Source organism: Neopsephotus bourkii, unplaced genomic scaffold, assembly GCF_033783945.1.
Source record: "Neopsephotus bourkii isolate Nb327-2 ecotype Australia unplaced genomic scaffold, CSIRO-AGI_Nbou_v1 NB_1468, whole genome shotgun sequence".
Classification (NCBI taxonomy): Eukaryota; Metazoa; Chordata; class Aves; order Psittaciformes; family Psittacidae; genus Neopsephotus; species Neopsephotus bourkii.
In genome coordinates, this window is record NW_026901945.1 from 491,349 (window position 1) to 515,259 (window position 23,911).

At 65.3% G+C, this 23,911-nt stretch overlaps 3 protein-coding genes across 5 annotated transcripts; 2 read left to right on the top strand and 1 right to left on the bottom strand.

The window, feature by feature from the left end:
* Window positions 1-5,031: 5,031 nt before the first annotated feature.
* On the bottom strand, window positions 5,032-6,109 carry APLN (apelin). Its single transcript, XM_061368995.1, has 2 exons — window positions 5,972-6,109; window positions 5,032-5,220 (listed from the first exon to the last, which is right to left on the bottom strand). The coding sequence occupies exons 1-2, from the start codon at window positions 6,033-6,035 to the stop codon at window positions 5,054-5,056; spliced, it is 231 nt and encodes a 76-aa protein (XP_061224979.1). The 5' UTR covers window positions 6,036-6,109; the 3' UTR covers window positions 5,032-5,053.
* Window positions 6,110-9,605: 3,496 nt separating this feature from the next.
* Window positions 9,606-17,902, top strand: XPNPEP2 (X-prolyl aminopeptidase 2). The gene is made up of 21 exons (XM_061368961.1): window positions 9,606-9,729; window positions 10,467-10,540; window positions 10,627-10,737; window positions 10,829-10,892; window positions 11,494-11,598; window positions 11,685-11,771; window positions 11,852-11,998; window positions 12,150-12,251; window positions 14,768-14,849; window positions 15,131-15,326; window positions 15,460-15,549; window positions 15,624-15,733; window positions 15,816-15,893; window positions 15,966-16,037; window positions 16,156-16,216; window positions 16,332-16,401; window positions 16,519-16,623; window positions 16,856-16,915; window positions 17,040-17,116; window positions 17,205-17,303; window positions 17,573-17,902. The coding sequence occupies exons 1-21, from the start codon at window positions 9,684-9,686 to the stop codon at window positions 17,783-17,785; spliced, it is 2,049 nt and encodes a 682-aa protein (XP_061224945.1). The 5' UTR covers window positions 9,606-9,683; the 3' UTR covers window positions 17,786-17,902.
* Window positions 17,903-18,266: 364 nt separating this feature from the next.
* SASH3 (SAM and SH3 domain containing 3) lies at window positions 18,267-22,491 on the top strand. 3 transcript variants are annotated; one of them, XM_061368972.1, is made up of 7 exons: window positions 18,267-18,584; window positions 20,475-20,570; window positions 20,794-20,943; window positions 21,008-21,340; window positions 21,455-21,661; window positions 21,941-22,091; window positions 22,184-22,491. In XM_061368972.1, the coding sequence occupies exons 1-7, from the start codon at window positions 18,531-18,533 to the stop codon at window positions 22,366-22,368; spliced, it is 1,176 nt and encodes a 391-aa protein (XP_061224956.1). In that variant the 5' UTR covers window positions 18,267-18,530; the 3' UTR covers window positions 22,369-22,491. The 3 variants fall into 3 exon arrangements, with proteins under 3 accessions (XP_061224956.1, XP_061224955.1, XP_061224954.1); XM_061368971.1 differs by having other exon boundaries at window positions 18,269-18,584; window positions 21,011-21,340; window positions 22,181-22,491; XM_061368970.1 differs by having other exon boundaries at window positions 18,271-18,584; window positions 22,181-22,491.
* Window positions 22,492-23,911: the final 1,420 nt, after the last annotated feature.

The following is a 23,911-nucleotide window of genomic DNA, read 5'->3' on the forward strand; positions in this document are numbered from 1 at the left end:
CTCCTCCAAGTGCCGTGTTTACAGTCGGAAGGACATGGTCCCCCCTCCTTCCCACCGCTGTACCCTGCACTGCAGTGGACCTGCACACTCACTTCACTGCCAGCCATGCCAAGAGCCTCCTGCTCTCTCCTAGGCTGGATTTGGTGGAGCCCAAGCACGGTGCCAGCGGCCTACAGCAGTGTCAGTCATGCTTCTCTCTCCTTTTCACCCCCTCTCTCTTGAGCTGCTGTGGGGCAGGCACAGACTGTGAGCGCTGCTGGAGGGGCTGTGGCATTCACCCTGCGTGCCGTGGCCCTGCGGGTGCCTGTGCTGGTGTGCACTGACTGTACTGCAAGAGCCCTGGGCGGGTGTTGGGTATGTTTCACCCTCTGCCCCACAGCAGAGCCAGCCAGCCCTGATGCCCCATCACTGTGCCATGGAAGCTGGACTGCAGCTTTCCAGAAGATTCTCTGGAGATTCAGGCTCTCCGGATCAGTGGGGTGTTGTTATCCCCTCATCCCCCTCCTGGGGCACAGGGCTCAGCACACAGCTCTCCCTACTGCATTCCCAGCCTTCTGTACTGTAGCCTTGTCTTGCTCTCCGTTGTCCCTTCCCTTTGCCTCACCTTCCCCTGGGACACATGTGATGGGGCAGGCAGGGAGCAGCACCTTGTTCATCAGGGCTGCCCCTGTGTGTGGCGTGGGGCAGGACCCAGCTCCTGACCCAGCCAGCCCCACTTGCAGCGCCATGAGGGTACAACAGGCTGGGTGACAGGGGCCCTTGGATGCTGCCCTGCCCTAGAGCGTGCAAGTAGGAGAAGGGGAGATGAGGCAGAAACGCACCCTGAGTCCCAGAGGAGCAGCTCTAGTGCTGGGGATACCCCTGGGGGCTGGTGGCCGATGGGTACAGGAGGGGGCACAAGTCCCATGGAAACACTAAGCAGTGTCCTGCCACCTCGGGCCAGCAGCTGCAGGAGGCCACTGCTTGAGCGGAGCTGCGGTGCCAGTGCCCAGCCCATGGTGCCCTGTGGCTCCGTGGTCCCCGCTGAATGAGTTGCTGGGGGCTCCCAACCCCACCTCTTTAAACTTTTTAAATGATGTAATTTATTGGGGAATGGTTGGTTCTGAATAAACCTCCATTGTGCCAGGTTCCTGGAGCTGTGCTGGTGTCGCCGTGTCACTGCATTGCACAGCCTGAGTGGCTGCTGCAGCATCCCCTGATGCAGAGCTGCGGCTCAGCTCCACCATCCTCCCTGCCCAGGGCTCTGTCTGTGGGGCTGAAGCCTCCCAAAGGCAGCTGAGCCTGTCCTGGGCCCCTCCCAGCATCGTGCTGGGCAGAGCTGGGGGCTGCAATGGAGGTTATTGTTCTCCTGGTTCCTGCTCTTGCCCCTGGGCAGGCCGGTGCCAGTTCCCCATTTGGCAGAGGCATCCTGGGGATGGTGGAATCAGCACGGAGTGAGCAGGTACAGGGGATGCTGATGGCGCAGGGCTGTTGCAGGCCACAGCAGTGATGTCCGGGTTCTTGGGCCCCGCTGGAACAGTGGTGGAGGAATCCAGCACGTCCTGCCACAGGAAACAGTGGCCGGTGTCATCTCCGTGTGCTTCCTGAGGGCTCCTTGAGAGCAGGGCTGTGGCTGGGCAGCTGCTGCAGCCGCGGCACAGAGGGACCGGCGCAAGGTGCCGTATTGTTCCAGCAGCCACCGCATTCCTGCCACTGCCGGCGGAAATGCCAGAGCAAGCACGAAGCTCCTGGGATGGGGCTGGAGCCTCGGCCTGTGCATCCTCTGGGCCCAGCCCAAGGAGTGGGGCTGCTTGGGGGCTGTTGGTGGATGCTCCCTGCCCTGCGTGTAGGCTGGGGGCTCAGCCCACCACAGCCATCAGTGGGACTGAGGCTGCTGCTGCTGTCTGGTGGTGGGAGTTGGGGAGCTGGAAGCAGTAGTGCTGGCTATGAGTGCCCAAGATCCATGGTGCTGGCAGAGGGTCCCATGTCCTCCTGCATGGGCATCACTATGGTGAGCCCTGTCCAGCCCCTGTCCCTAGGCCCTGGAGGGCTCCAGTGGTTGCTTAGCCGCTCCCCATCCCCTCTCCCAGTGCTCCCAGCATCCTTGTTTCCCCTCTCAGTGGGCCAAGACCCAGGAGAGCACCAGTCTGCATCGTATCAGGAGCAGCACTGCCATCCAGAGCTGCAGCCTGGCAGCAGCCTGAGCACAGTCACCATCATCTGGCCATGGCTCCGGAGCCCTTGTGAGCCTCTGGCTTCACCCATGCAGAGAGCCACGCTCTGGAGAGCCACATCTGCTGGAGGTGCAGCTCCAGCAGTGCCCGTCCCTGTCTGCCCCTGCTGATGCCCTGGAACTGCCCGGTGCCGGGCTCCAGCACGGTGCGTGCCTGCTGTTGTGGCACAGGGGCAGCGTGAGGAGCACTGCCGCCCGCACCTGCCCGCGGGCAGCCGGCCAGGCCAGGAAGAGCCAGAGATTCCTTCGGTCTCCCGGCCCAGGAGCCTTTTCCTCCAGCCCTGCCTGGCCGCAGCCCAACCGGGGCGTCCTCTCCTTCCCGGCGGGCAGGGGGGCCGGGGTCAGGGCTCAGCTGTGCAGCCCCTGGCTGCAGCCCAAGCCCCGCGCTCGGTGCCGATGCAGCCGTGGGGCACTGGTGCCGCCCCTGGCACGGCCGCAGGGCTCTGCTCGGGGGGAGCCGGGGCCCCCCCCACCGCCTGCACCCAGAGCCCCCACCCCACGGGCTGCGCGGGCAGGGTGCTGGCTGCCTGCAGCGGGCTCAGACGTGAGTGATGGAGCGGGGAAAGACCTCCCAGTTCAAGCCAGTAGCGGCACAGCAGCGTGGCCATGGAGGAATGGAACCCCCAGCACCAACCAGTGCGGCCACGGAGGGAGCTGGGGTCACCTGGGGGGGGGGGGCTGTGGCCACAGCGCTGGTGCGTGGGGATGCGACCGCGGGCCCCGGGAGCCTCCTGGGGCTGGAAGCCGGGGTGCGAGTGCCGGGAGCGGAGCCGGAGCGTGGCGAGAGCGCGCTGGCGCGTGGCCGGGCCCACATCCCCCGCTCCCAGAGGATGAGCTCATGGAGGCAGCTTGGCCCGGCCCCGCTTCCCCCGGGCTCTGCTCCCACCCCGCAGCTGCAGCCTTCCCGCTCCGCAGTGGCCCCCGTTAACCCCTTATCCCCCTCCCCGCCATCGCTGCCACCCCTGCCCGTGCCCCCGACCGGCGATGTGGCTCATGGGCGGCCTCCTGCGAACAATAGGGTGTTTGGGAGCCCCGCACGGGCACTGCCGCGCCTGCGGGTCCCGCTGGGACTGTGGGAGGTCCTGTCCTGGGAGTACCGTTCCCCTGCATGGGGATGGGGAGAGCTGGGGTGAGGACACCAGGGTGGGGACAGCAGGAACAAGGAGATCTGGGAGCAGGATGCCAGGGGAAAGAATGCGGGGGGCACCAGGGACAGCAGAGACCTCAGGGAGGGGGATGCCAGGGAAAGGGGCGCAGGAACACCAGGAGGGATCTGCCGCTGCTGCAGTGTATGGGGAGCTGGGCACGGCTGCCCAGGGCCGCGGGGAGCGGATGGTGCACAGGGGAATCCAGCAGGCGCGGCAGCTCCAGGTGCAGCCGGGTCAAACAGAGCCAGGCCGGGGGTCCCGCAGCGCTGGGGCTGCTCCATCCCAGAGAGAGCTCCAGCCTCCAGAACACAGCCCCGGCCGGTCCCACCGGCATCATCCCCCTCCAGCCCATCCCCTGGGGACATGGTGCTGCACCCATGGGGGGGGTGGATGCCGGTCACCACGGCAACGGCAGCGTCTCAACACCGCGCACCCGCAGCTCCCTGCAGGAACTGCCCTACCAGAGCTATTATCGTGGCTCAGGAGCGGGCACCATCAGTGAGGGACAGTATGGGCCATGTTCTCTCTTCTGGGCATGAAGGTGCCAGCACGGCTGTCATCAGCAGAGCCTCTCCTATCACCCCACTCCCCACTTTTAGAGCTGTTTCTGCACAGTTTATGCTCAATGTGGAGGGGAATTCGGGTGAGCAGAAAAATAAACCCCAGGAGGTGATAAAGGCGGGGAGTTTAGGGCAGCATTTGCAGCCAGGGTCTTTGCTCCACAGCCAGAGCGTTCCCCAGCCCCTCTGCAGAGGCTGCCCTGGCTGGGACCAGCATCCCTGTGCCCTTCCACCGTCCCCTTCTATATTACCAGCCCCTCTGCAGAGGGGGCTCTGACCCCCTGTGTCTTTTCCCTCCTCCCCACTCTTTGCTGGGCATCTTCTCCACCAGCCCTGGGCTGGGGAAGGGGCTGCCCTCACCCCAGCTGCCACCAGGCAGCTCCAGGGGGAAACAGGATCCTGGGAGCCCCTGGGAGGCTCCAGGGCAGTGCAGGCACCCCCTGCCCACACCTCAGAACCAAGGGTTTCCTGTCATCAGAACTCTTTATTACAAACATGTATTTACACAGAATAAATCTTTACAGACATGAGACATGGTCAACAGGGCCCAGCTCACAGCAAGGGCCCCTCCTTTGGCATATGTCAGTGCTTGACACAGAGACCCCAGTGCTCCCCATTCTCCTGCTGTCCCATGTCATGGCATGGGCAGAGGGGCTCAGAGCCTCCCTGTGCTCGGGGCAGGCGCCCCATGCCTTGGGGTTCCCTGGGGTTGGGGGGCTGGCAGTGGGAAGGGCAGAGCAGCTCACGCAGGGTGCAGGGTTAGCACCAGGGGAATAAATAAGACCTCCCCACCCAGGGCAAGCTGGAGCAGCTCCTCCGCCTGAAAGTGCTTTGGTCAAAGCCCACCATCGCGGCAGCACCAGCAGCACCACAAGCCAGACACGGTGCTGGGCCTCCAGGTGCAGCCATGGGGACGAGGTGACTCCAGCCAAGGGCTCACGGGTGGGAGTCCGTGCTCAGGGCTGGGGCACGAGCAGCACAGGCTGTGGCACTGTACGGGTGGTGGGAGCCGCATCCAGGGCAGGCTGGGGACACCTCTGCAACGAGAGCAAAGTCAGGATCTGTGAGGTCCCTCCCAGCAGCATCACATGTGTGTGCATGGTCCCCCTTGTCCCCACTGCTCCTCACCTGCCTCAGAAGGGCATCGGGCCCTTGTGTGAGAGCCGGGGTCGGGGTCTCCGGTACCTGCGCCAGCCACCGGGCCGGTGCCCAGCCCCGAGCCGGGCACCCCGTGGCCGCACCAGTGTCCGGATGAGGCCATGGTTCACATCCTGCCCGCCTGGTACAGCGCCCAGTGGCCCTGGGGATGGCGGGAAGAGCGTTAGCCTGGTCCCTCGCCCCTGCACGTGGGGTGGGGATGTGGGAGCCATGGGCTTTGCCAGCACCACCCGTTTCCTGAATTGCCCCCAGCAGGAGCCATTGGCCGGCCGAGTGCTTCCTGCGCTGAGCTGGGCCAGGCCACCTGCACCCAGCGGGGCCACCTCTCTCGGCCGTGGCCACTGTGAGGGCACGGACCAGCCTCAGGCTCTGTCCCCAGAGCTCCCCAGAGCCACCCCCTGTGCCCCCGTGCCCCATCGGTGGGCAGCACCCGCTGAGTCCCGGGCACTGCCTCCTCCCCACATCCCGGTCCCGGGTGCCAGGCTGAGATGCTGCAGTGCCAGGGCCAGTTCCAGTCCCAGCAGCACCAGCTCCAGTCCATGTCCCGGTCCCGGTGTGGCCGCAATCTGCTGAGCAGAGGCCGTGCCGGGACCCGCCGCGGGCAGCGCAGCCGGGTAGGGTCCAGCCGCCAGAACCGACTTTGCCCGCGGCCATCCCCGTGGCGTCGGGCGGGTCGGTGGCTGCTCCCCGGCCCTTGGCTGCTGCTGTTTCTGCTGCCGGACGGACGGACGGGCACGGGGAGCTATTGGCATCACGAAAAGCGCTTTGTCCTGCCCAGCCCGGCACTGGCAGGGGCTGCCGGACCTCGAGCCCCGCTCCTCGCCCCGTTGCCAGCTCGGGCACCGGGCGGCGCCGCACCGGGGAAGGGGATGGATCGGGAGTCCTGCACTCACCCGCGGCGGCCAGGGCGAGCCAGAGGAGCAGCAGCAGCGCCAGGAACCAACGCGGCGCGGCCATGCCGGGGGCTGCGAGCGGCGGCGGCGGCCCCGCCGCGGCGGAGCTGCATTTGTAGGCTGTGAGAGCCCGGCCCGGCCCCGTATCCCGCCCGGTCATGTGGCCCCCGGGCCCCCGGGATGGGAACCGCCCCCCGGCCCGCCCCTGCCCGCCCCTCTCCCGGGCACCCCCGGCCGGGACCCACCGCACTCCCTCCCGTGGAACCCCCACTCACAGCCCCCAGGGCAATGGGACCCCCCCAGCCTGGCCATGACCCTCCTTCAGTTCCACCTTTTTGCCCTGGCACCCAGGGGCTGCAGGAGCCTGCCTTGGCACCCCCCATGCCTACCCTACCCTGCAGTCCCCCACCAGATGGGTTCTCCTGCAACCCTGTGCCGCTCCCCCGGTCACCCCAGCCATTGCCGGGGGGCGATGGGAGGGCACAGAACCCCTCTGCCAGGGCTCTCATAGGCAGCACCACGCACAGAGGTGGGGGAGCTGCAGGCTGCGAGCTGCGAGTGCAGCCTCTGGCACCATGCTGGTGTTGTGGTGGGTGAGGCCATAGGAACCCGCACTGCAGCAGGACATTACCCTTCAGCCTCCCCAGACCTCGCGGGGCAGGGTTGGGGATGCTCGACCCTCTTTGTGACTTCTCCTCCCCTTACCCTGGCAGCCAGGACCCCAAGTGCCATCCCCTGGGGATTTGGGGCTGAGAGGTGGCCGCAGGGAGGGGGCAGTCGGGGCACAACATGAAACCTGTACCAAGGCCTGACATGGTGATGTGGTGACAGTCACAGCACAACCCGGGTACTGGTGGGGCTCTGCAAGGCCAGCCACCAGACAGTGGCTCCTCTGGGTCCACTGGGGTCCCCTGGGGAGGTGCTTAATTGGGGATTGTTGGTACAGGGATGTGCTGGGTCCATGTGAAAGGGTTTGCTTGATGGAAGGGACAGGGTGGCTTCCCTGAGGAGCTGCTGGAAGCTTCCCCCATGGAGGGAGCCAATGCAGCCAGATCCAAGACGGACCCACGGCTGGCCATGGAGCAGCAGATCTCCACCTGCAGCTGTGGTGCAGACAGTGGGGTGGCAGGATATGCCCCTGCAGCCTGGGAAGGTCCATGTAGAACAGATCTCCACCTGCAGCCCGGAGCCCTCTGCTCCTGAAGGATGCACTCATGGAAGAGTGTGAGGAGGAAGGAGCAGCAGAGACAATGCATGATGAACTGACTACAGCACCCATTCCCCATCCCCCTGCACAGCTGTAGGGAGGAGGTAGAGAAAACTGCGATGAAGCTGGGCCTGGGAAGGAGGGAGGGGTTAGGGGAAGGTGCTTTGAGATTTAGTTTTTATTTCTCATTATCCTACTGTGATTCGGTTGGTGATAAATTGAATTCATTTCCCCAGGTCAGCCTGGTTTGCCCATGGCATTGGTGAATCATAGAATCATAGAATGGTTTGCGTTGGAAAGGACCTTAAGATCATCAGGTTCCAACCCCCTGCCATGGTGGAATGACCTCTCCCTGTCCTCATCTGGGGTGATTGTGCTGGACTGTAGGATGGGCTGGGGGGGGGCTGTAAGAGGAGCTACAGGGGCAGGTGTGGGGACCATGCTGAGACCCTGCACGTCTCTGCAGGGAGGAGGACATCCTCTGTGCCTGTCCCAGTCCTGCTTGGCACCACCACCACCACCACTGCAGCTCGGCCAAGGCGCTGGAGCATCCTAGGGTCCCCACCAGCACCCCAGAGGCGCTGGAGCGTTGTAGGATCCCCACCAGCACCCCAGAGGCGCTGGAGCGTTGTAGGGTCCCCACCAGCACCCCAGAGGCGGGTGCTTCCTCAGCAGGGGCCCATCTCATGGGGTCCGGGACCCCCACCCCTTCAGGGCAGCTGGGTGCGGAGGGGACCCTCTGGCCACACCCCATCCCCAGGACAGGCAGGGGCAGGATCATCACCGCATCCCGGTGCTGGTGCCACCGCTGCTTCCGCATTCCTGCACCGGCACCCTCCTCCTCCTCCTCCTCCTCCTCCGCCGGCCGCGTCCTGTTTGCCGGGCGCGTCACCCCGGCCTGAGTCACCCTGCGGCCGTGCAGGTGACGGAAGGCCAACAATAGCCCACAAAGGGAGGATGTCCCCCAAAGCCTTCCTCCCGCTCGTCTTCGAGGAAACCTCCCGCGGGAGGGAAGGGCCCCACCGGACGCACGGCATTGATGAGATGAGCCTCGTCCTGTTGACGCTGCCCTGCCTGGGGCAGCCCTGGGGGGCCGGGGTGGCCTGTGACACCCCCGGGAGATAAGGGGAGAGGAGGAGGAGGAGGAAGAAAAGGAGTAAGAGGAGGAAGAAGAAGGATGTGCAGCTGCAGGACTCACACTGACGCTGTAACCATGGGGATGGACACACCAGCCTCAGCCCCATCCCTTGAATGTGAGCTTAATACCATCCAGCAGCTGGGAATAAAGGAGTGTGGGGACACCCCTGTTCCCATGCGGAGCCATGGCCCAGTGCAGCAGGCAGGGCAGCAGAGCCAGGAAGGACCATGCGTGGACACATCATTAGCACATCACACTAATTAGCAGGATGCAGCAAAGCACTGCCTGACCATCACCACAGCAACTGCATCACAGAGGCAGTTTGGTGTCACCCTGCATGTTTCCATCCGGGCCGATGGAAAAGGGGATCCCCTTGACCCCTCCTGGGGTCCTCTAAGCAGGGATGGGAGAATGATGCCAGGCTCAGGTGGATGGAGACCATCTGTGACATGAGCATGCTAAGCCTCAGCAGGAACAGGATGGCAGCGGGATCACCAGGATTTGCTGTCACCGGAGCTGTGATGGGACCGGGTGGGTGGGCACAGGACAGGGAGAAGGGAGAGGGGAAAGGACAGGACAGAGCGATAGGACAGGAGAGGGCAGAGGGGTCTGTGAGCTCCAGAGCGCAGTCCTGGTGCCACCTCGTGGTGAGTGGGATCCCGGTGACAGTGGCTGTGCTGACACCGGTCACCGCAGTCACCGCATGGAGCAGAGCCCCCGCCATGGCGCAGCGTTCAGCAATGGCTGTGGGGTTCCGCCTGCATTCCCCAGTCTCTGCCAGCTCCAGCCTTGGGCTGCCATTGGGCACTGGGCTGGGCACCACCATAGCATGACCAGAGGATGCTCTGCACCCCTCAGTGAGCTGGTGGAGGAGAACCATGGAGGATGCTCTGCACTGCTCCATGCTGTAGAATCATAGAACCACAGACTGGTTTGGGTTGGAAGGGACCTTAATTCTCATGCAGTTCCAACCCCGTGCTACAGGCAGGGACACCTTGCACTAGAGCAGGAGGAGATAAGGAGGAAGGCAAGCTTGGGGACACACCTGCCCCTTACCCAGGGACCTCCATCAGCTCTCAGCGGCTCCAGAGGACAGAGGTTTCAGAGGACACGGGAGAAGAGTTCCCCACAGGCAGCTGAGCTGGCTCGGCCCCACCTCTGCTCCAGGAGGATCTTTGGACTTTGTGCTGATTTTGCTGTTTGCTTTTATTTAGCAGCAGAATTCACTGTCAGTGCCCAGGACAACAACCCCCATTTCCCAGGCCTCTCCCTCCCATCCAGCATCCTTCACCCCGGGGGCAAAGGCGCAGGAGGAGGGACCCGTCACCCGGGGCACTGCACTGGGGAATCGTGCCCTTCCCGCAGCCATGCGCCCCCCGCAGTGGATCCCAGCCTGGCTGCTCCTGCTCCACGGTACCACGGGGGGCTGGGAGCTGGGGGGGGGCTCACCTGGGGCTGATGCATCTTAGGAACCAGTCCGTGAAGGGAGTCGGGTGCTCTGCAGCAGTTGCAGCCGCAGCTGGGAGAGGGAAGGGTGGGTTTGTCCTTAGGGAGCCTTTGAACAGGGGCTGCAGAGAGAGGCTAAACCTGCCTGACCCCAGGGGCGAGCCCTGCGCAGGTGACAGGTAAAGAGCGGCTCCCAGGGGATGGAGACCAGGTGCCCAATGCCACACGGTGCTAAGGGTGACCCACTAACCCGTGACACTGGCCTGGGACAAAGAACAAGGTCCCTGCCCGCCGCTGCAGCGGTGCCAGAGACGGAGAGCGCAGGGCAAGGGGGTGCTGCTGATGGCACCGAGCACCCAGCAGCACCGGGGAGAGGCCAGGTCCTGGTGGGACATGGCCAGGGCTGCCGGGCAGCTCCTCCAGCAACCCCAGCACCAGGACCCTCAGGGCTGGCTCCTGCCAACCCCCTCCCCAGCTCCTGGGCACAACAGGCACTGGGCACTTCTCTTGAGGATCCCATCACCCCCAGCCCATCCCCAGGCTCTGCCTGCTCCAGGAGCAGCTACTTGCCCTTGAGCTGGATGACAGCACTGGTTTCACCCACCACCCCCGGGGCTGGAGCTGCTGGTTTCTGTGGATGCCAGCTGGGTCCTCAGACTGGGGATGAGGGTGACGGCTGCCGCACGGGTGTCCCCATGTCCCAGGCTGTGCCACGGCCCTGCTGCCAAAGGCTGCCGACTCCAGGACCGACATCCGTGACTGCTCCACGGACCCTCCGGTGAGCCCAGCCTGCCCTGTCCCTGGGACACCCAGCACGGGGCACCCCGGCCCCACTGCCACAGCTCATGTCCCTTGTGCCACCAGTACCTGCCCCCGACGGCCACTGACACCACGGCGAGGGTGGCGGCTCTGCGGGGCGCCATGCGGGCCCTGGGCGTGCAGGCTTACGTGGTGCCCGCCACGGATGCGCACATGGTAAGGCAGGAACAGGCTGGGACATGGGCACCGGCCCCACCACTGCTGCTGGGGTCAGCGGCCGCTTCTCACGGCTCTGCTCCTGTCTCAGAGCGAGTACATCTCGGCGAGGGACGCCCGGCTGGGCTGGCTGACCGGCTTCACCGGCTCTGCAGGTGAGAGCAGCCCCATCACCACGGCTGCTCCTCATCCATGGGGATCCCTGGGAAGCCATGGAGCTGCTGTGAGGGCTGGAGCAGCTCTGCTCTGGAGCCAGGCTGAGAGAGCTGGGCTGGGGCAGCCTGGAGAAGAGAAGGCTCCTGAAGGGGAGACCTTAGAGCAGCTCCAGTGCCTAAAGGGGCTGCAGGGAACCTGGAGAGGGGCTTGGGACAAGGGCCTGTAGGGACAGGCCATGGGGAATGGCTTGAACCTGCCCGAGGGGAGACTGAGCTGAGCTCTTAGGCAGAAGCTCTTCCCTGTGAGGGTGCTGAGGCGCTGGCACAGGGTGCCCAGAGAAGCTGTGGCTGCCCCATCCCTGGCAGTGCTCAAGGCCAGGTTGGACACAGGGGCTTGGAGCAAGCTGCTCCAGTGGAAGGGGTCCCTGCCCATGGCAGGGGTTGGAGCTGGAGGAGCTTTAAGGTCTCTTCCAGCACAACCCCGTCTGTGGTTCTGTGACGATCCTGCTCCACACCAGAGGTTGGGCTGGGGATCCTTGGGGGTCCCAACATCTGCCTGTAGAAGGGTGCAGGTGACGCCTGAGCCCTGCTCCTGTTGCAGGCACTGGCGTGGTGACACAGGACAAGGCTGCGCTGTGGACCGACAGCCGGTACTGGACGCAGGCAGAACGGCAGCTGGACTGCAACTGGGAGCTGCAGAGGACAAGTCAGTGGGGGCAGGCTGGGGCTGCTGCTCCCCCGAACCCCAGGAGCCCCCAGCCTCATCTGGTGTTACCCGCCTCCCTCCTGCAGCCTGGATTGAGTCCATTGGGATGTGGATCCTGGAAGCGGTTCCTGTTGGGGGGAACATCAGCCTGGACCCCTTCCTCTTCTCCATCGGTAGGGATAGGGTGACCCTGTCCCCATTCGGCAGCTCTCAGGTGTGGATCTGAGCCCACCATGGGCTGCTCCCCCCTCAGACACCTGGAACAGCTACAGACAAGCCCTGCAAGGCTCCGGCAGGGTCCTGCTCCCCATCGACACCAACCTGGTGGACCAAGTGTGGGGTGACCAGAGACCCGCAGCAGCCTCCAGCGAGATCTACAGCCTCCCGGAGGAGTTCACTGGTACAAGCTCCCAGCACCCGTGCTGCTGGGCTCTGCTGGGCTGTGCAGGGCTGTGCTGGGCTCTGCTGGGCTGTGCTGGGCTCTGCTGGGCTGTGCTGGGCTGTGCTGGGCCGCCGGTAACCCTGTGCTGAGACGCTCCCTCCCGTCCCAGGGAGCAGCTGGCAGGAGAAGGTGGCCCGGATCCGGCAGGAGATGGAGCAGCACATGCGGCACCCCACAGCCGTGCTGCTGTCGGGGCTGGAAGAGACGGCCTGTGAGTAGCTCAGTGCCATGGGGGGTGCCGTGGTGGGTGCTGTGGTGGGTGCCATGGTGGGTGCTGTGGTGGGTGCCATGGTGGGTGATGTGGTTGGTGCTGTGATGGGTGCTGTGGTGGGTGCCGTGGTGGGTGCTGCGGTTTGTGCCATGGGGGGTGCCATCAGGGGTGCTGTGGTGGGTGCCGTGGTGGGTGCCATGGTGGGTGCTGTGGTGGGTGCCATGGTGGGTGCTCTGTGGGTGCTGTGGTGGGTGCTGTGTGGGTGCTGTGTTGGGTGCCATGGTGGGTGCTGTGGTGGGTGCTATGGTGGGTGCTGTGTGGGTGCTGTGGTGGGTGCTGTGGTGGGTGCCATGGTGGGTGATGTGGTTGGTGCTGTGATGGGTGCTGTGGTGGGTGCCGTGGTGGGTGCCGTGGTGGGTGCCATGGTGGGTGATGTGGTTGGTGCTGTGATGGGTGCTGTGGTGGGTGCCGTGGTGGGTGCCATGGTGGGTGCCGTGGTTGGTGATGTGGTTGGTGCTGTGATGGGTGCTGTGATGGGTGCTGTGGTGGGTGCCGTGGTTGGTGATGTGGTGGGTGCTGTGGTGGGTGCTGTGGTGGGTGCTGTGGTGGGTGCCGTGGTTGGTGATGTGGTGGGTGCTGTGGTGGGTGCCGTGGTTGGTGATGTGGTGGGTGCTGTGGTGGGTGCCGTGGTGGGTGCTGTGGTGGGTGCCGTGGTTGGTGATGTGGTGGGTGCTGTGGTGGGTGCCGTGGTGGGTGCCGTGGTGGGTGCTGTGGTGGGTGCTGTGGTGGGTGCCATGGTGGGTGCCGTGGTGGGTGCCGTGGTGGGTGCTGTGGTGGGTGCTGTGGTGGGTGCCATGGTGGGTGCCGTGGTTGGTGATGTGGTTGGTGCTGTGATGGGTGCTGTGATGGGTGCTGTGGTGGGTGCTGTGGTGGGTGCCGTGGTTGGTGATGTGGTTGGTGCTGTGATGGGTGCTGTGGTGGGTGCCGTGGTGGGTGCTGTGGTGGGTGCTGTGGTTGGTGCTGTGATGGGTGCTGTGGTGGGTGCCGTGGTTGGTGATGTGGTTGGTGCTGTGATGGGTGCTGTGGTGGGTGCCGTGGTGGGTGCTGTGGTGGGTGCTGTGGTTGGTGCTGTGATGGGTGCTGTGGTGGGTGCCGTGGTTGGTGATGTGGTTGGTGCTGTGATGGGTGCTGTGGTGGGTGCTGTGGTTGGTGATGTGGTGGGTGCTGTGGTTGGTGATGTGGTGGGTGCTGTGGTGGGTGCTGTGGTTGGTGATGTGGTGGGTGCTGTGGTGGGTGCTGTGGTTGGTGATGTGGTGGGTGCCATGGTGGGTGCCGTGGTTGGCACTGTGGTGGGTGCCATGGTTGGTGATGTGGTGGGTGCCGTGGTGGGTGCTGTGGTGGGTGCTGTGGTGGGTGCTGTGGTGGGTGCCGTGGTGGGTGCCGTGGTTGGTGCCATGGTGGGTGCCGTGGTGGGTGCCGTGGTGGGTGCCGTGGTGGGTGCTGTGGTGGTTGCTGTGGTGGGTGCCATGGTGGGTGCCGTGGTTGGTGCTGTGATGGGTGCTGTGATGGGTGCTGTGGTGGGTGCTGTGGTGGGTGCCGTGGTTGGTGATGTGGTTGGTGCTGTGATGGGTGCTGTGATGGGTGCTGTGGTGGGTGCCGTGGTTGGTGCTGTGATGGGTGCTGTGATGGGTGCTGTGGTGGGTGCTGTGGTGGGTGCCGTGGTTGGTGATGTGGTTGGTGCTGTGATGGGTGCTGTGGTGGGTGCCGTGGTGGGTGCTGTGGTGGGTGCTGTGGTTGGTGCTGTGATGGGTGCTGTGGTGGGTGCCGTGGTTGGTGATGTGGTTGGTGCTGTGATGGGTGCTGTGGTGGGTGCTGTGGTTGGTGATGTGGTGGGTGCTGTGGTTGGTGATGTGGTGGGTGCTGTGGTGGGTGCTGTGGTTGGTGATGTGGTGGGTGCCATGGTGGGTGCCGTGGTTGGCACTGTGGTGGGTGCCATGGTTGGTGATGTGGTGGGTGCCATGGTGGGTGCCGTGGTTGGCACTGTGGTGGGTGCCGTGGTGGGTGCCGTGGTTGGTGCCGTGGTGGGTGCCATGGTGGGTGCCGTGGGGGGTGCGGTGGGGGGTGCCTTGGGGGGTGCCGTGGTGGGTGCTGTGGTGGGTGCCGTGGTGGGTGCCATGGTTGGTGCTGTGGTGGGTGCCATGGTGGGTGCCGTGGTGGGTGCCGTGGTGGGTGCTGTGGTGGGTGCCGTGGTGGGTGCTGTGGTGGGTGCTGTGGTGGGTGCCGTGGTGGGTGCTGTGGTGGGTGCTGTGTGGGTGCTGTGGTGGGTGCTGTGGTGGGTGCCGTGGTGGGTGCTATGGTGGGTGCTGTGTGGGTGCTGTGGTGGGTGCTGTGGTGGGTGCCGTGGTTGGTGATGTGGTGGGTGCTGTGTGGGTGCTGTGGTGGGTGCTGTGGGCTCTGAGCCCTGGGGGTGGGAGGGAAGCCAGCAGGTGGGGACTTGGAGGTCTCCTTCTCATCAGGGCTCTTCAACCTCCGTGGCAATGACATCCCCTACAACCCGGTCTTCTACTCCTACACCCTGCTGACCAACACGAGCATAAGGTGGGCAGCATCTCCCTGCAGGCACAGGACATGGGCAGGGCTCAGCACCCACCCCCTTCCCTTGCAGCACCCATGGGACCCTCCCGTCGGACCAGCTCCGCTTCCCCCAGAGCCCACCACACCCTGCAGCCCCCAGCCCCACCGACCGTCCCCTCCCAGCCCCCTCTGGGGTGCAGCACCCCCCTTTCCCAGCCCTATGAGCCCCCCAGCGTGTCCCACGCGGCCAGTTCTGGGGGGACCAGGGGGTCCCCTCTGCTCTCCCCGCATCCACCCCTCACCAGGCTCTTCGTTGGGGAGCGGCGGCTGGCGCCGGCTGCGCGGAGCTCCCTGCGGGCCGCCTGCCCGGGGCCGCTCTGCGTGGAGCTGCACGAGTACGAGGAGGCACCGGCTCACCTCCGCCAGTACGTGCAGGGCAACGTCACCGTGTGGCTGGGCACCGAGTACACCACGTACGGCCTCTACAGCCTCATCCCTCAGGTGGGGCAGGGCCGGGTGCCCGCCGTGAGTCCGGCCGGGGGTGATGGGGGTGCTCCCGTGCCCACCGAGCCATGGGGATGCAACCGCGGCCGTCCCTGGGGTACGGGGGTGCTACCCCAGCCCGCTCTTGCAGGAGAAGCTGCTGGAGGACAGCTACTCCCCCGTCATGCTGGCCAAGGCTGTGAAAAACACCAGGGAGCAAGACCTGCTCCGAGCCGCCCATGTAAGGGCCGTCCCCTTCCCGCAGCCCCGAGAGGGGGGGCAAGCGGGTGCCAATGTCCCCTCACTGATGCCCAGGTCCGGGACGCGGTGGCTGTGATCCAGTACCTGCTCTGGCTGGAGAAGACGGTCCCACGGGGGGAGGTGGATGAGTTCTCAGGGGCTCAGCGCATGGACGCGCTCCGCCAGTCAGTGCTGCGGCCACAGCCCCCCCTGCCCGCTGTGGGGCACCCGGGGACCTGCAGCACCCCCCTCCCTGCCACCTTCCAGAGCACAGGAGCACAGCTGTGGGCCCAGCTTCCAGTCCATCTCCGCCAGCGGGCTCAATGCCGCCCTGGCACACTACAGGTACCAGGGCTGGCAGCAGCAGCTTGGTGGGGGCAGCTGGAACAGAGAGCTCTGACCCCCTTCCCCTCACAGCCCCTCCAACAGGAGCAGCCGGCAGCTCTCTGTGGATGAGATGTACCTCGCGGACACAGGAGGGCAATACCTGTACGTGCTCCAGCTCTGCATCCCCATCCCTCCCCATGCCCCCAGCGCAGGGTGGTGCCAGGGGGCCCAAAGCCAGCGCAGGGACTGCATCACCCCCATCACATCTCTGTCCTTGCAGGGACGGGACGACAGACATCACACGGACGGTGCACTGGGGGACACCGACCCCATTCCAGAAGGTACCAGAGAGGAGCCCCCCCCGGTGCCCAGCACCGATGTCCCAGCCAGGGCTGGATGTGCCGGCAGGGAGGGTCTGGGCACTCTGATGCTCAGCCCCTGCTGTACCCCCCTCAGGAAGCCTACACCCGGGTGCTGATGGGCAACATCGACCTGTCCCGCCTCGTCTTCCCACCCAACACAGCCGGTAGGTGCTGAGCCAGAAGCTGGGCAGCCCGGCCATGCCCAGGCCCTCTGGACATGAGGATGATGAGGATGGGGGGTCCCTATCAGTACACAGCCCCATTGCACATTGTCATTCCAGGTAGAGTCATAGAGTCCTTCGCCCGCCGGCCACTGTGGGATGTGGGGCTCAACTATGGCCATGGGACTGGCCATGGCATCGGCAACTTCCTCTCGGTCCACGAATGTAGGTACTGGAGCGTCAGCACCAGTGCTGGGGACACGGGGGGGGAACAGGAATTAGGACAGGGGCTTATGTGGGGCTGCTCTAAGCCTCAGGCATCCTTGCCAGGGTGGCCCCATTGTCCTTGTGGTGGCAGCCACATTGTCCTCACCAGTGTGACACCTTGGTCTTTGCCAGGGTGTCCCCGCAGCACACCCCGTCCCCAGGCGCTGTAACCACCCCATGTCTCCTGCAGGGCCTGTGGGCTTCCAGTCCAACAACGTGCCCCTGACGGCCGGAATGTTCACCTCCATCGGTACGTGCCCCATGGCCAAGGGTGCTTTGGGCTCTGCACAGGTGTCCGTGCTCAGACCCGCTCAGGGCTGGGCTGAGGGAGCTGCCAGGGCTCAGCTCTCACCAGGCCCCCTTCCGGCCCCCAGAGCCTGGGTACTACCAGGACGGGGAGTTCGGGATCCGCATTGAGGACGTCGCCCTTGTGGTGGAGGCGCAGACCGAGGTGCCGCAGTGGGGCCGGCCTGGGGGTGGCACAGTGCTGGGGGCACCAAGGCAGGGCTGGGGGCTCTCAATGCCACCTCTCTGCACAGCACCAGAGTGGGGAGAAGCCCTTCCTGACCTTCGAGGTGGTGTCCCTGGTGCCCTACGACCGCAACCTGATCGACATCAGCCTCCTGTCTCCAGAGCAGGTACCGGGTGTCTGTGGCAGGAGGGCAGAGCAGGAACATGGGGCTGAGCTACGGTGCGGGTAAAGGGGACTGCAGGATGGATGTAGTGGGAAATGGGGAGATTGGGGTGGGTAAATGGGGCTGTGGCAGGGATGGGTGCATGGATGGAGAGGGGAAATGGGGTTTGCAGGTGGGGCTGGTGCTGCAGATGGGATGTGGGGTATCCAGACGCACTGTGAGGGGCAGTTGGCCGGGGCAGCCCCCGCAGCCCCCGTGGTGCCTGGCTGCAGGTCCGTTACCTGAACACCTACTACGAGAGCATCCGGGCGCGCGTGGGGCAGGAGCTGCAGCGGCAGCAGCTGCAGGAGGAGTACGACTGGCTGCAGAGGAGCACCGAGCCCTTCCCGCTGGGGAGCGCTGCGGCAGCCACCGCCACCAGCACCACGGGCACGCTGGCCCTCACCATGCTCCTGTCTGCTCTGCTGCCAGGGCTGCAGGCCTGAGGCCGCTCTGACGGCCCCGCACCAGCCCCCTCCTGCAGCAGCTCACTTCCCTTTCTCCTGTTGTTTTCTCTTGCGCGGTGGTGATTAAACACGAGTGATGGCGGGTGGTGCCTGCGCTCTGGTCCATGCTGACAGCCTGTGTGCCCACTGTCATGAGGCTGGGGCAAGCCCCACTCCTGTGATCCTGCCATGCTGGCTGCCCCCCCCCTGCCATGGGGCAGCCACGTCAGCAGGGAGGGAGGATCAGGGCAGGTTCTGACTCCTGGGACAGGAGATGGAGGGAGTGGAGCAAGAAGGTGCTGAGGGAGCCATCCCCACTGCCCTGCAGGTGCCAGCAGCACGCTGCTGATGTGCCCATTCCATCTGGGAGGACCTGAGGATGCAGGGAACAGCCCGGACCAAGTGCCACACGTCAGGCTTGGCCATGGTGTGACCCAAGTGGGCACGGTGAAGAGGTTTGGGGACCTTCACCATTTGCATGTGGGGCACAGAGCCCACCAGCAGCACCGCCGGGGGTGGGAGGGCACAGGCCTTGCCCCACGCTGGGGCCCCGGGCAGGGCAGCCGCTCCGTGCAGGGTTTCCTTCCTCCTGCACACCCTGCCCACGCACCCACTGTGCAGCGAGCACCCCTCATGTGATCGGCAGCTTCCTGTGGGCCTCCGGGCTCCGGTGCCGCTTCTCCAGGTTGTGCTGTGCCAGGCAGGCGCTGCCCGAGCGCTGTGCCCGTGCCCCCGGGACAGCACCATGCTGCGCCGCAAGCCCTCCAATGCCAGTGACAAGGAGCCAGGACACAGGAAGGTGAGTGCCAGCAGCATGGCTGCCCTTGGCACCCGCAGGTTCCTGCATGCCCTGCGCCAGCAGAGCCTGGGCTGCCCATGAGATGCTGGGCAGGGAGTGCTGGTGCCGTGGGGCTGGGACAGCTGTGGGGCAGAGCCAGACCTCAGTGACGGCCACCGTGGCCTCGCCTGTACGCAGTCCTGGACTTGACCAGTGCTCTGCTCCTGCTTTGCAGCATGGTGGGATGCACGGTCGGGATGCACAGACCCTTGGTGTTGGTATGGGAGCAGTGGGGGGTGCCGATGGGACCCATAGGGTGCTGCTGGGGGGCAGAGCTCCCCATCCCTGCAGCATGGGCAGCATTTCCTGTGGGGATGGCTGACGCGCCGGCCCCCAAGGTGTCTGCAGTGAAGGCAGCACGGTGCTGCACCTGGTCATGTGCATTGGCCACTGCCACCGGCAGCACTGCACCAAGCACCAGGACCACTAGCAGCACCGGCACCAGCACCGCGGCCCCTCAGATCCCCAGTCGTGTGTCACCCTGCACCACTCCACCTGGAGCCATCGGTGGGGGCCATGGCCAGCCCCTCGGGTCTGGCACCAGCCGGTGCTTCAGCTCTCACCAGGCTGTGCTGGGCTGCTGTTGGCAATAGCAAGTTCCAGAGGAGAGTGGGGGAGAGCAGCTGGTGCTGTGGTCCTCCCCATGGGATGCTGCTGGTCCCACTCCATGGTGCTCCTCCATGCTGGGAAGCTCCCTGGGGATATCTATGTGAAGGTCCCATCCGGGTGCTGGGGTGGCCCCGCGGGCATCCCCTGCCCTTGCCCAGGCGCAGCCACTGCTCTCACTTCCCCCTCGCTGCCGTGTCCCAGCTCCATGGCCCCGCTGCCGGGCTCCCCACAGCTGCTCCCGCTCCCCAGCTCCAGGCCCAGGGCTGGGGGGAACACGGGGCACGGAGCTGTGTTATCTGAAGGGAGAGACCCAAGGGGCTCGGTTTGCCTCCCCCGCGGAGGGGAGCGGGGCAAACCAGCACCATCTCCTGCGCATGATGCACGGGCTGGGCTGGCTCTGCAGCCGCGGCGGGGATGGAGCCGGGTCTCGCTCACCCGAGCCAGCCCTCTGGAAGAAAACGACAGAAAGTAGTAACAAAGGATGCTCGGCGGGGCCGGTAAAAGGGGGAGGAGGAGGAGGAGGAGGAGGGGCTGTGCCTGGACAGGGACTGAGCGGGGCCTCCGGCGCAGGCAGAGCGACCCAGAAAGGAAATTGCTGCGCTTGCGGTCGAGCCGACAGCAGCTCTGCGGTGAGAGCTCCGAGCGGAGCCGAGCCCAGCTCGCTCCCGCGGGCCGGCAGCCGGTGCTGGGCCCCAGGGGATGAGGGGACCCGGCCCCGGCACTGCTCCCGGCGCAAGGAACCCTTTCCCACATGGGGCAGGCACATGGAGGGGAGCAGAGCCAAGGCAGGGCGGAAGAGGCAGTGAGGGAGGGTTACACCAGGGCTGAGATCTAAACCCCGCTTTGGCAGCTGCGGCACAAAGGCAGGACTGAGGTTGCTGGCGATGCTGGCGGGGAGTGGGATGATGCTCGCAGGCAGAACACGTGGGCAGCTTTGGGGGATGAAGCTGGAGATGAGGGCATGGGCACAGCAGCACCGATGTCCTCAGGAGCTGAGAGGAGCCTTTAGCTGTGCCAAGCAGCCACACGCACACCATGAGCAGTGCTGGCTGCTGCATCCCGCATCCCGGGGCTCAAAACTGCCAGCAGCTCTTGGGGCACAGCAGGAAGGGAGATGTTGTGGCAGCCAAACCCCTTCAAGCACCAGCAGTGCCCTGGGCACGGCCGGGGCCTGGCTGCAGAGGGGAGGGTGGGAGCTGGTCAAGGGGATCCCTCACTCCTCCCGTCCCCATCCTCCCCTAGCTCTCCCTCCAGCGCTCCAGCAGCTTCAAGGACTTTGCCAAGGCCAAAGTCAGCTCTCCTGTGCTGAGCGAGAACGAGTTCAACCTGGAGGAGAAGGTGAGTCCCTTGCCACGTTCCATTCCCGCCAGGCACAGCCCTGCTCACAGCATCCTACCCCAAAATCCAGGTCCTGCCAGTGACCCCCATGCCATGCAGCAGCCCCAGGGCTTCCAGCACTGGCAGGATTTGGGGTGTTTCAGCCCTCTGTGACCCATCTGAGTTTCACCTGGGGCAGGGACGGGGGCAAGGGCTCTGCCTTCACTCTCCATCCGCCTGCCAGATCCCCAGGGATGAGTCCAGCAGTGCCAGCGCCAATGATGCTGCACGGAGCAGCGGGATGAAGCTGAGCAAGAAGTGGCGAGCCGTCATCTCCCGCACCATGAACCGCAAGATGGGCAGGATGGCCGCGAAGGCACTGGCTGAGGGGAAGGTGAGCGGGGCCCCGGGCGGGGGTGCAGCTCCTCCTGCCTTGACCTGAGCCTGGTCCCCCCCAGCAGGGAGATGTGGAGGAGGAGGAGGAGGGGCCCCTGTGCCCCCTGTCCCCAGCCAGCAGCACAGAGGAGCCAAGCCATGACAAGGTGCCGGTGCCATTCCTGGAGACGGAGGAGGATGAGCAGCCGCCCCTCAGCAGTGAGCCTGGCTCTAGTGCAGCACCGGCTGGGCACAGCCTTGGCCCCCGCCACTCCACGGGCAGCGAGGGGTCCGGCCCCAGGAGCCGGCAGCAGGACAGCCCTGGCACAGCCTACACCGGCCCCTTCTGCGGCCGGGCCCGCGTCCACACTGACTTCACACCCAGCCCCTACGACAGGGACTCACTCAAGTTGCGGGTGAGCGGCCCCAGGGTGGGAGCTGGAGGGCAGGGGTAGGGACCCCCTGAGGGAGGATGCGCTCCAGCCATCTGCAACCTGCGCCCACCCTCATGCCCACTTCCCCCTGCACAGAAAGGGGACATCATCGGCATCATCGAGAAGCCGCCCGTGGGCACCTGGACCGGGCTGCTCAACAACAGGGTGGGCTCCTTCAAGTTCATCTATGTGGATGTCATCCCCGAGGAGGCAGCTCCCGCCCGCAAGAGCCGGAGCCCTGGCCAGAGCAAGCGGCTCAAGCCCAAGACGCTACCTGAGCTGCTGGAGCGCATCAACCTGCAGGTAAGGGACAGGGGCCGCAGGGCTGCAGCAGGATCATGCTCCCCTCTGCTCCTGAGAAGCCCTTCACTGTCCCCACATCCCCGCGGGTCCCTGACCCTGTGTCCAAGCACCACTGGGGCACACACACAGGGATGCTCTGGCTGGTGCTCGGGCAAGTGCCGCAGTGGTCCTGTGCCAAGCAGGAGTCGTGTGGGCAGCATCAAGGGCCAGGCAGAGCGAGCCGTGAGCCAGAGTGAGCTGGGAGCTGTGCCCCACTCAGCCCATGCTGTGCTGCCACAGGAGCACACCTCCACCCTGCTGCTGAACGGGTACCAGACCCTGGAGGACTTCAAGGAGCTGCGGGAGACCCACCTCAACGAGCTGAACATCACGGACCCCCAGCACCGCGCCAAGCTGCTCACGGCTGCAGACCTCCTCCTGGATTACGACAGTAAGAGCCGAGGGAAGGGGCAGAAGGCACCCCAGTGCCAGGCAGCCCCAGCAGCACCGGCCCTGCCCTAACACTGTCCCATCTCCCAGCAGGCAGTGAGCCAGAGGAAGGCAACAGCTCCGAGGCCCGGCCGTCACCCTCGGAGCCCAAAGAGGACATTCCCCGGGACTCGGGCTGCTTCGAGGGATCCGAGGCCCTGGACGGGAGCCGGGATGAGGCCGAGCTGGGGGGTCCCGAGGGGCAGCTGCAGGCTCTGTCCCTGGCAGAGTCCCCCTGAGCCCACAGCACAGCCCCGGCTGCTCAGGGGGAAGCAATGGGACCCCATGGCAGGGCTGCAGGCAGCTCAGCCCTTGGCCCCAAGGCTGCCCCATTCGCTGCCCCCAGGACATTCTGCCCCGGCGTGTTGGCTCACAGCTCCTGGAGCCGGATGAGCCTGCAGGAGCCGGTGAGGGCAGGGGAGTCCCAGGGCAGCAACCCCAGCACTGAGCAGCCACATGTGAGGGCACGAGGGTCCCACTGAGCCCGGCTCTGTGCCGGCAGCTCCATGCCCTCCTCGCAGAGCCAGGGCAGGGTTTGCTGGGAGGTCTGGGCTGCACGGAGAGATTCAGCAGAGCTGAAAGCAGCCTGGCAAGGGCACTGCACCCCCTCCATCGGCTCCAGGGGAGCCCTGACTGCAGCTTGCAACCCCAGCCCTCCAAGCAGGCCCAGGGGAGACACAGGAGGGAGCTGGGGGGACCATGAGCACCCTGGAGAGCCCCTTCCAGAGTGCCAGATCCCTCCAAGCAGCCCCGGGCAGGGGCACGGGACCTGCAGCCCAGTCAGGGCCCCCATGCGCAGGCAGGGGCAGGTAAGGGCAGCAGGAGCAGGAAGGGGCTGGCATCCATAAGGGAGCGTGGGGCAGCCTGCAGCACTCACCAGGCTGTGCTCAGCTCAGGGGCCGACCCCAGGCCTCTCAGCCCAGCTCTTGCTGCTGCACATGAGAAACTCCAGCTCCAGCACTTCATTCCAATAAAAGCATGCAAGTCCCTTTTACTCCAGCCTTCAGCTTAATAGCGGGCAGGAAGGCTGGGGCTGGGGAATGGGGCAGCGTCCGCAGGTAACATAGAGCTGGCGAGGGTGCTCCCTGGGCTGTGTCACCTGTGCACTGAGCCCCCTCACCTGCCATGGGGGACAGCAGGATGCAAACAAGGCAACATGGATAAAACACCCTGGAAGTGCAAGATGTAGAGGCTGGAAAGGGAAGGGGGAAGCAGCGGGCTCGGGGAGGCACAAAGAGGCAGAGGCTGCAGCTTGGCCAGTTTTCAAACCAGTTAGTTTTTCTTCATTGTTTTCAAATTAAAAAAAGAAGAAACCAAACCAGAGCAAGCCCAGCCCTCACCCAGCCCCGTGCCCTTCCCAGCTGGAGCGGGTACAACCCCGGGTGCAGGCAGTGCCAGCACCCAGCCTTTCAACCCCAACCCTGCACCTCTCCACAGCGAGCTCGGGGCTGGGGCGGCAGCAGGGGAGAGGAGGGGGCAGCTCCCGTGGCTGGGGTGCGCGGGGGGCAGCAGCTGCGAGCGGGGAGCCAGCAACAGGGAGCTGCTGAATGCACCACCAGAGCCCCCGGAGCAGCTCTGCCCTCGGCAGGGGGAGGAGGCCCTGGTGTGAAGGGAGAGCGGGCAGCGCTGATCACTCCATCCACACCACTTCATCCGCTGCCAGGCACGGCCAGGCCAGCACCGCGAGGGGTGCCAGTCACACAGCTCACTCCGGAGGGACCCGGCTCCCCTCATCCCCTGCTGCCACTGCTGAAAGCAGGTCAGAATAGAGGGCAGGGAAGG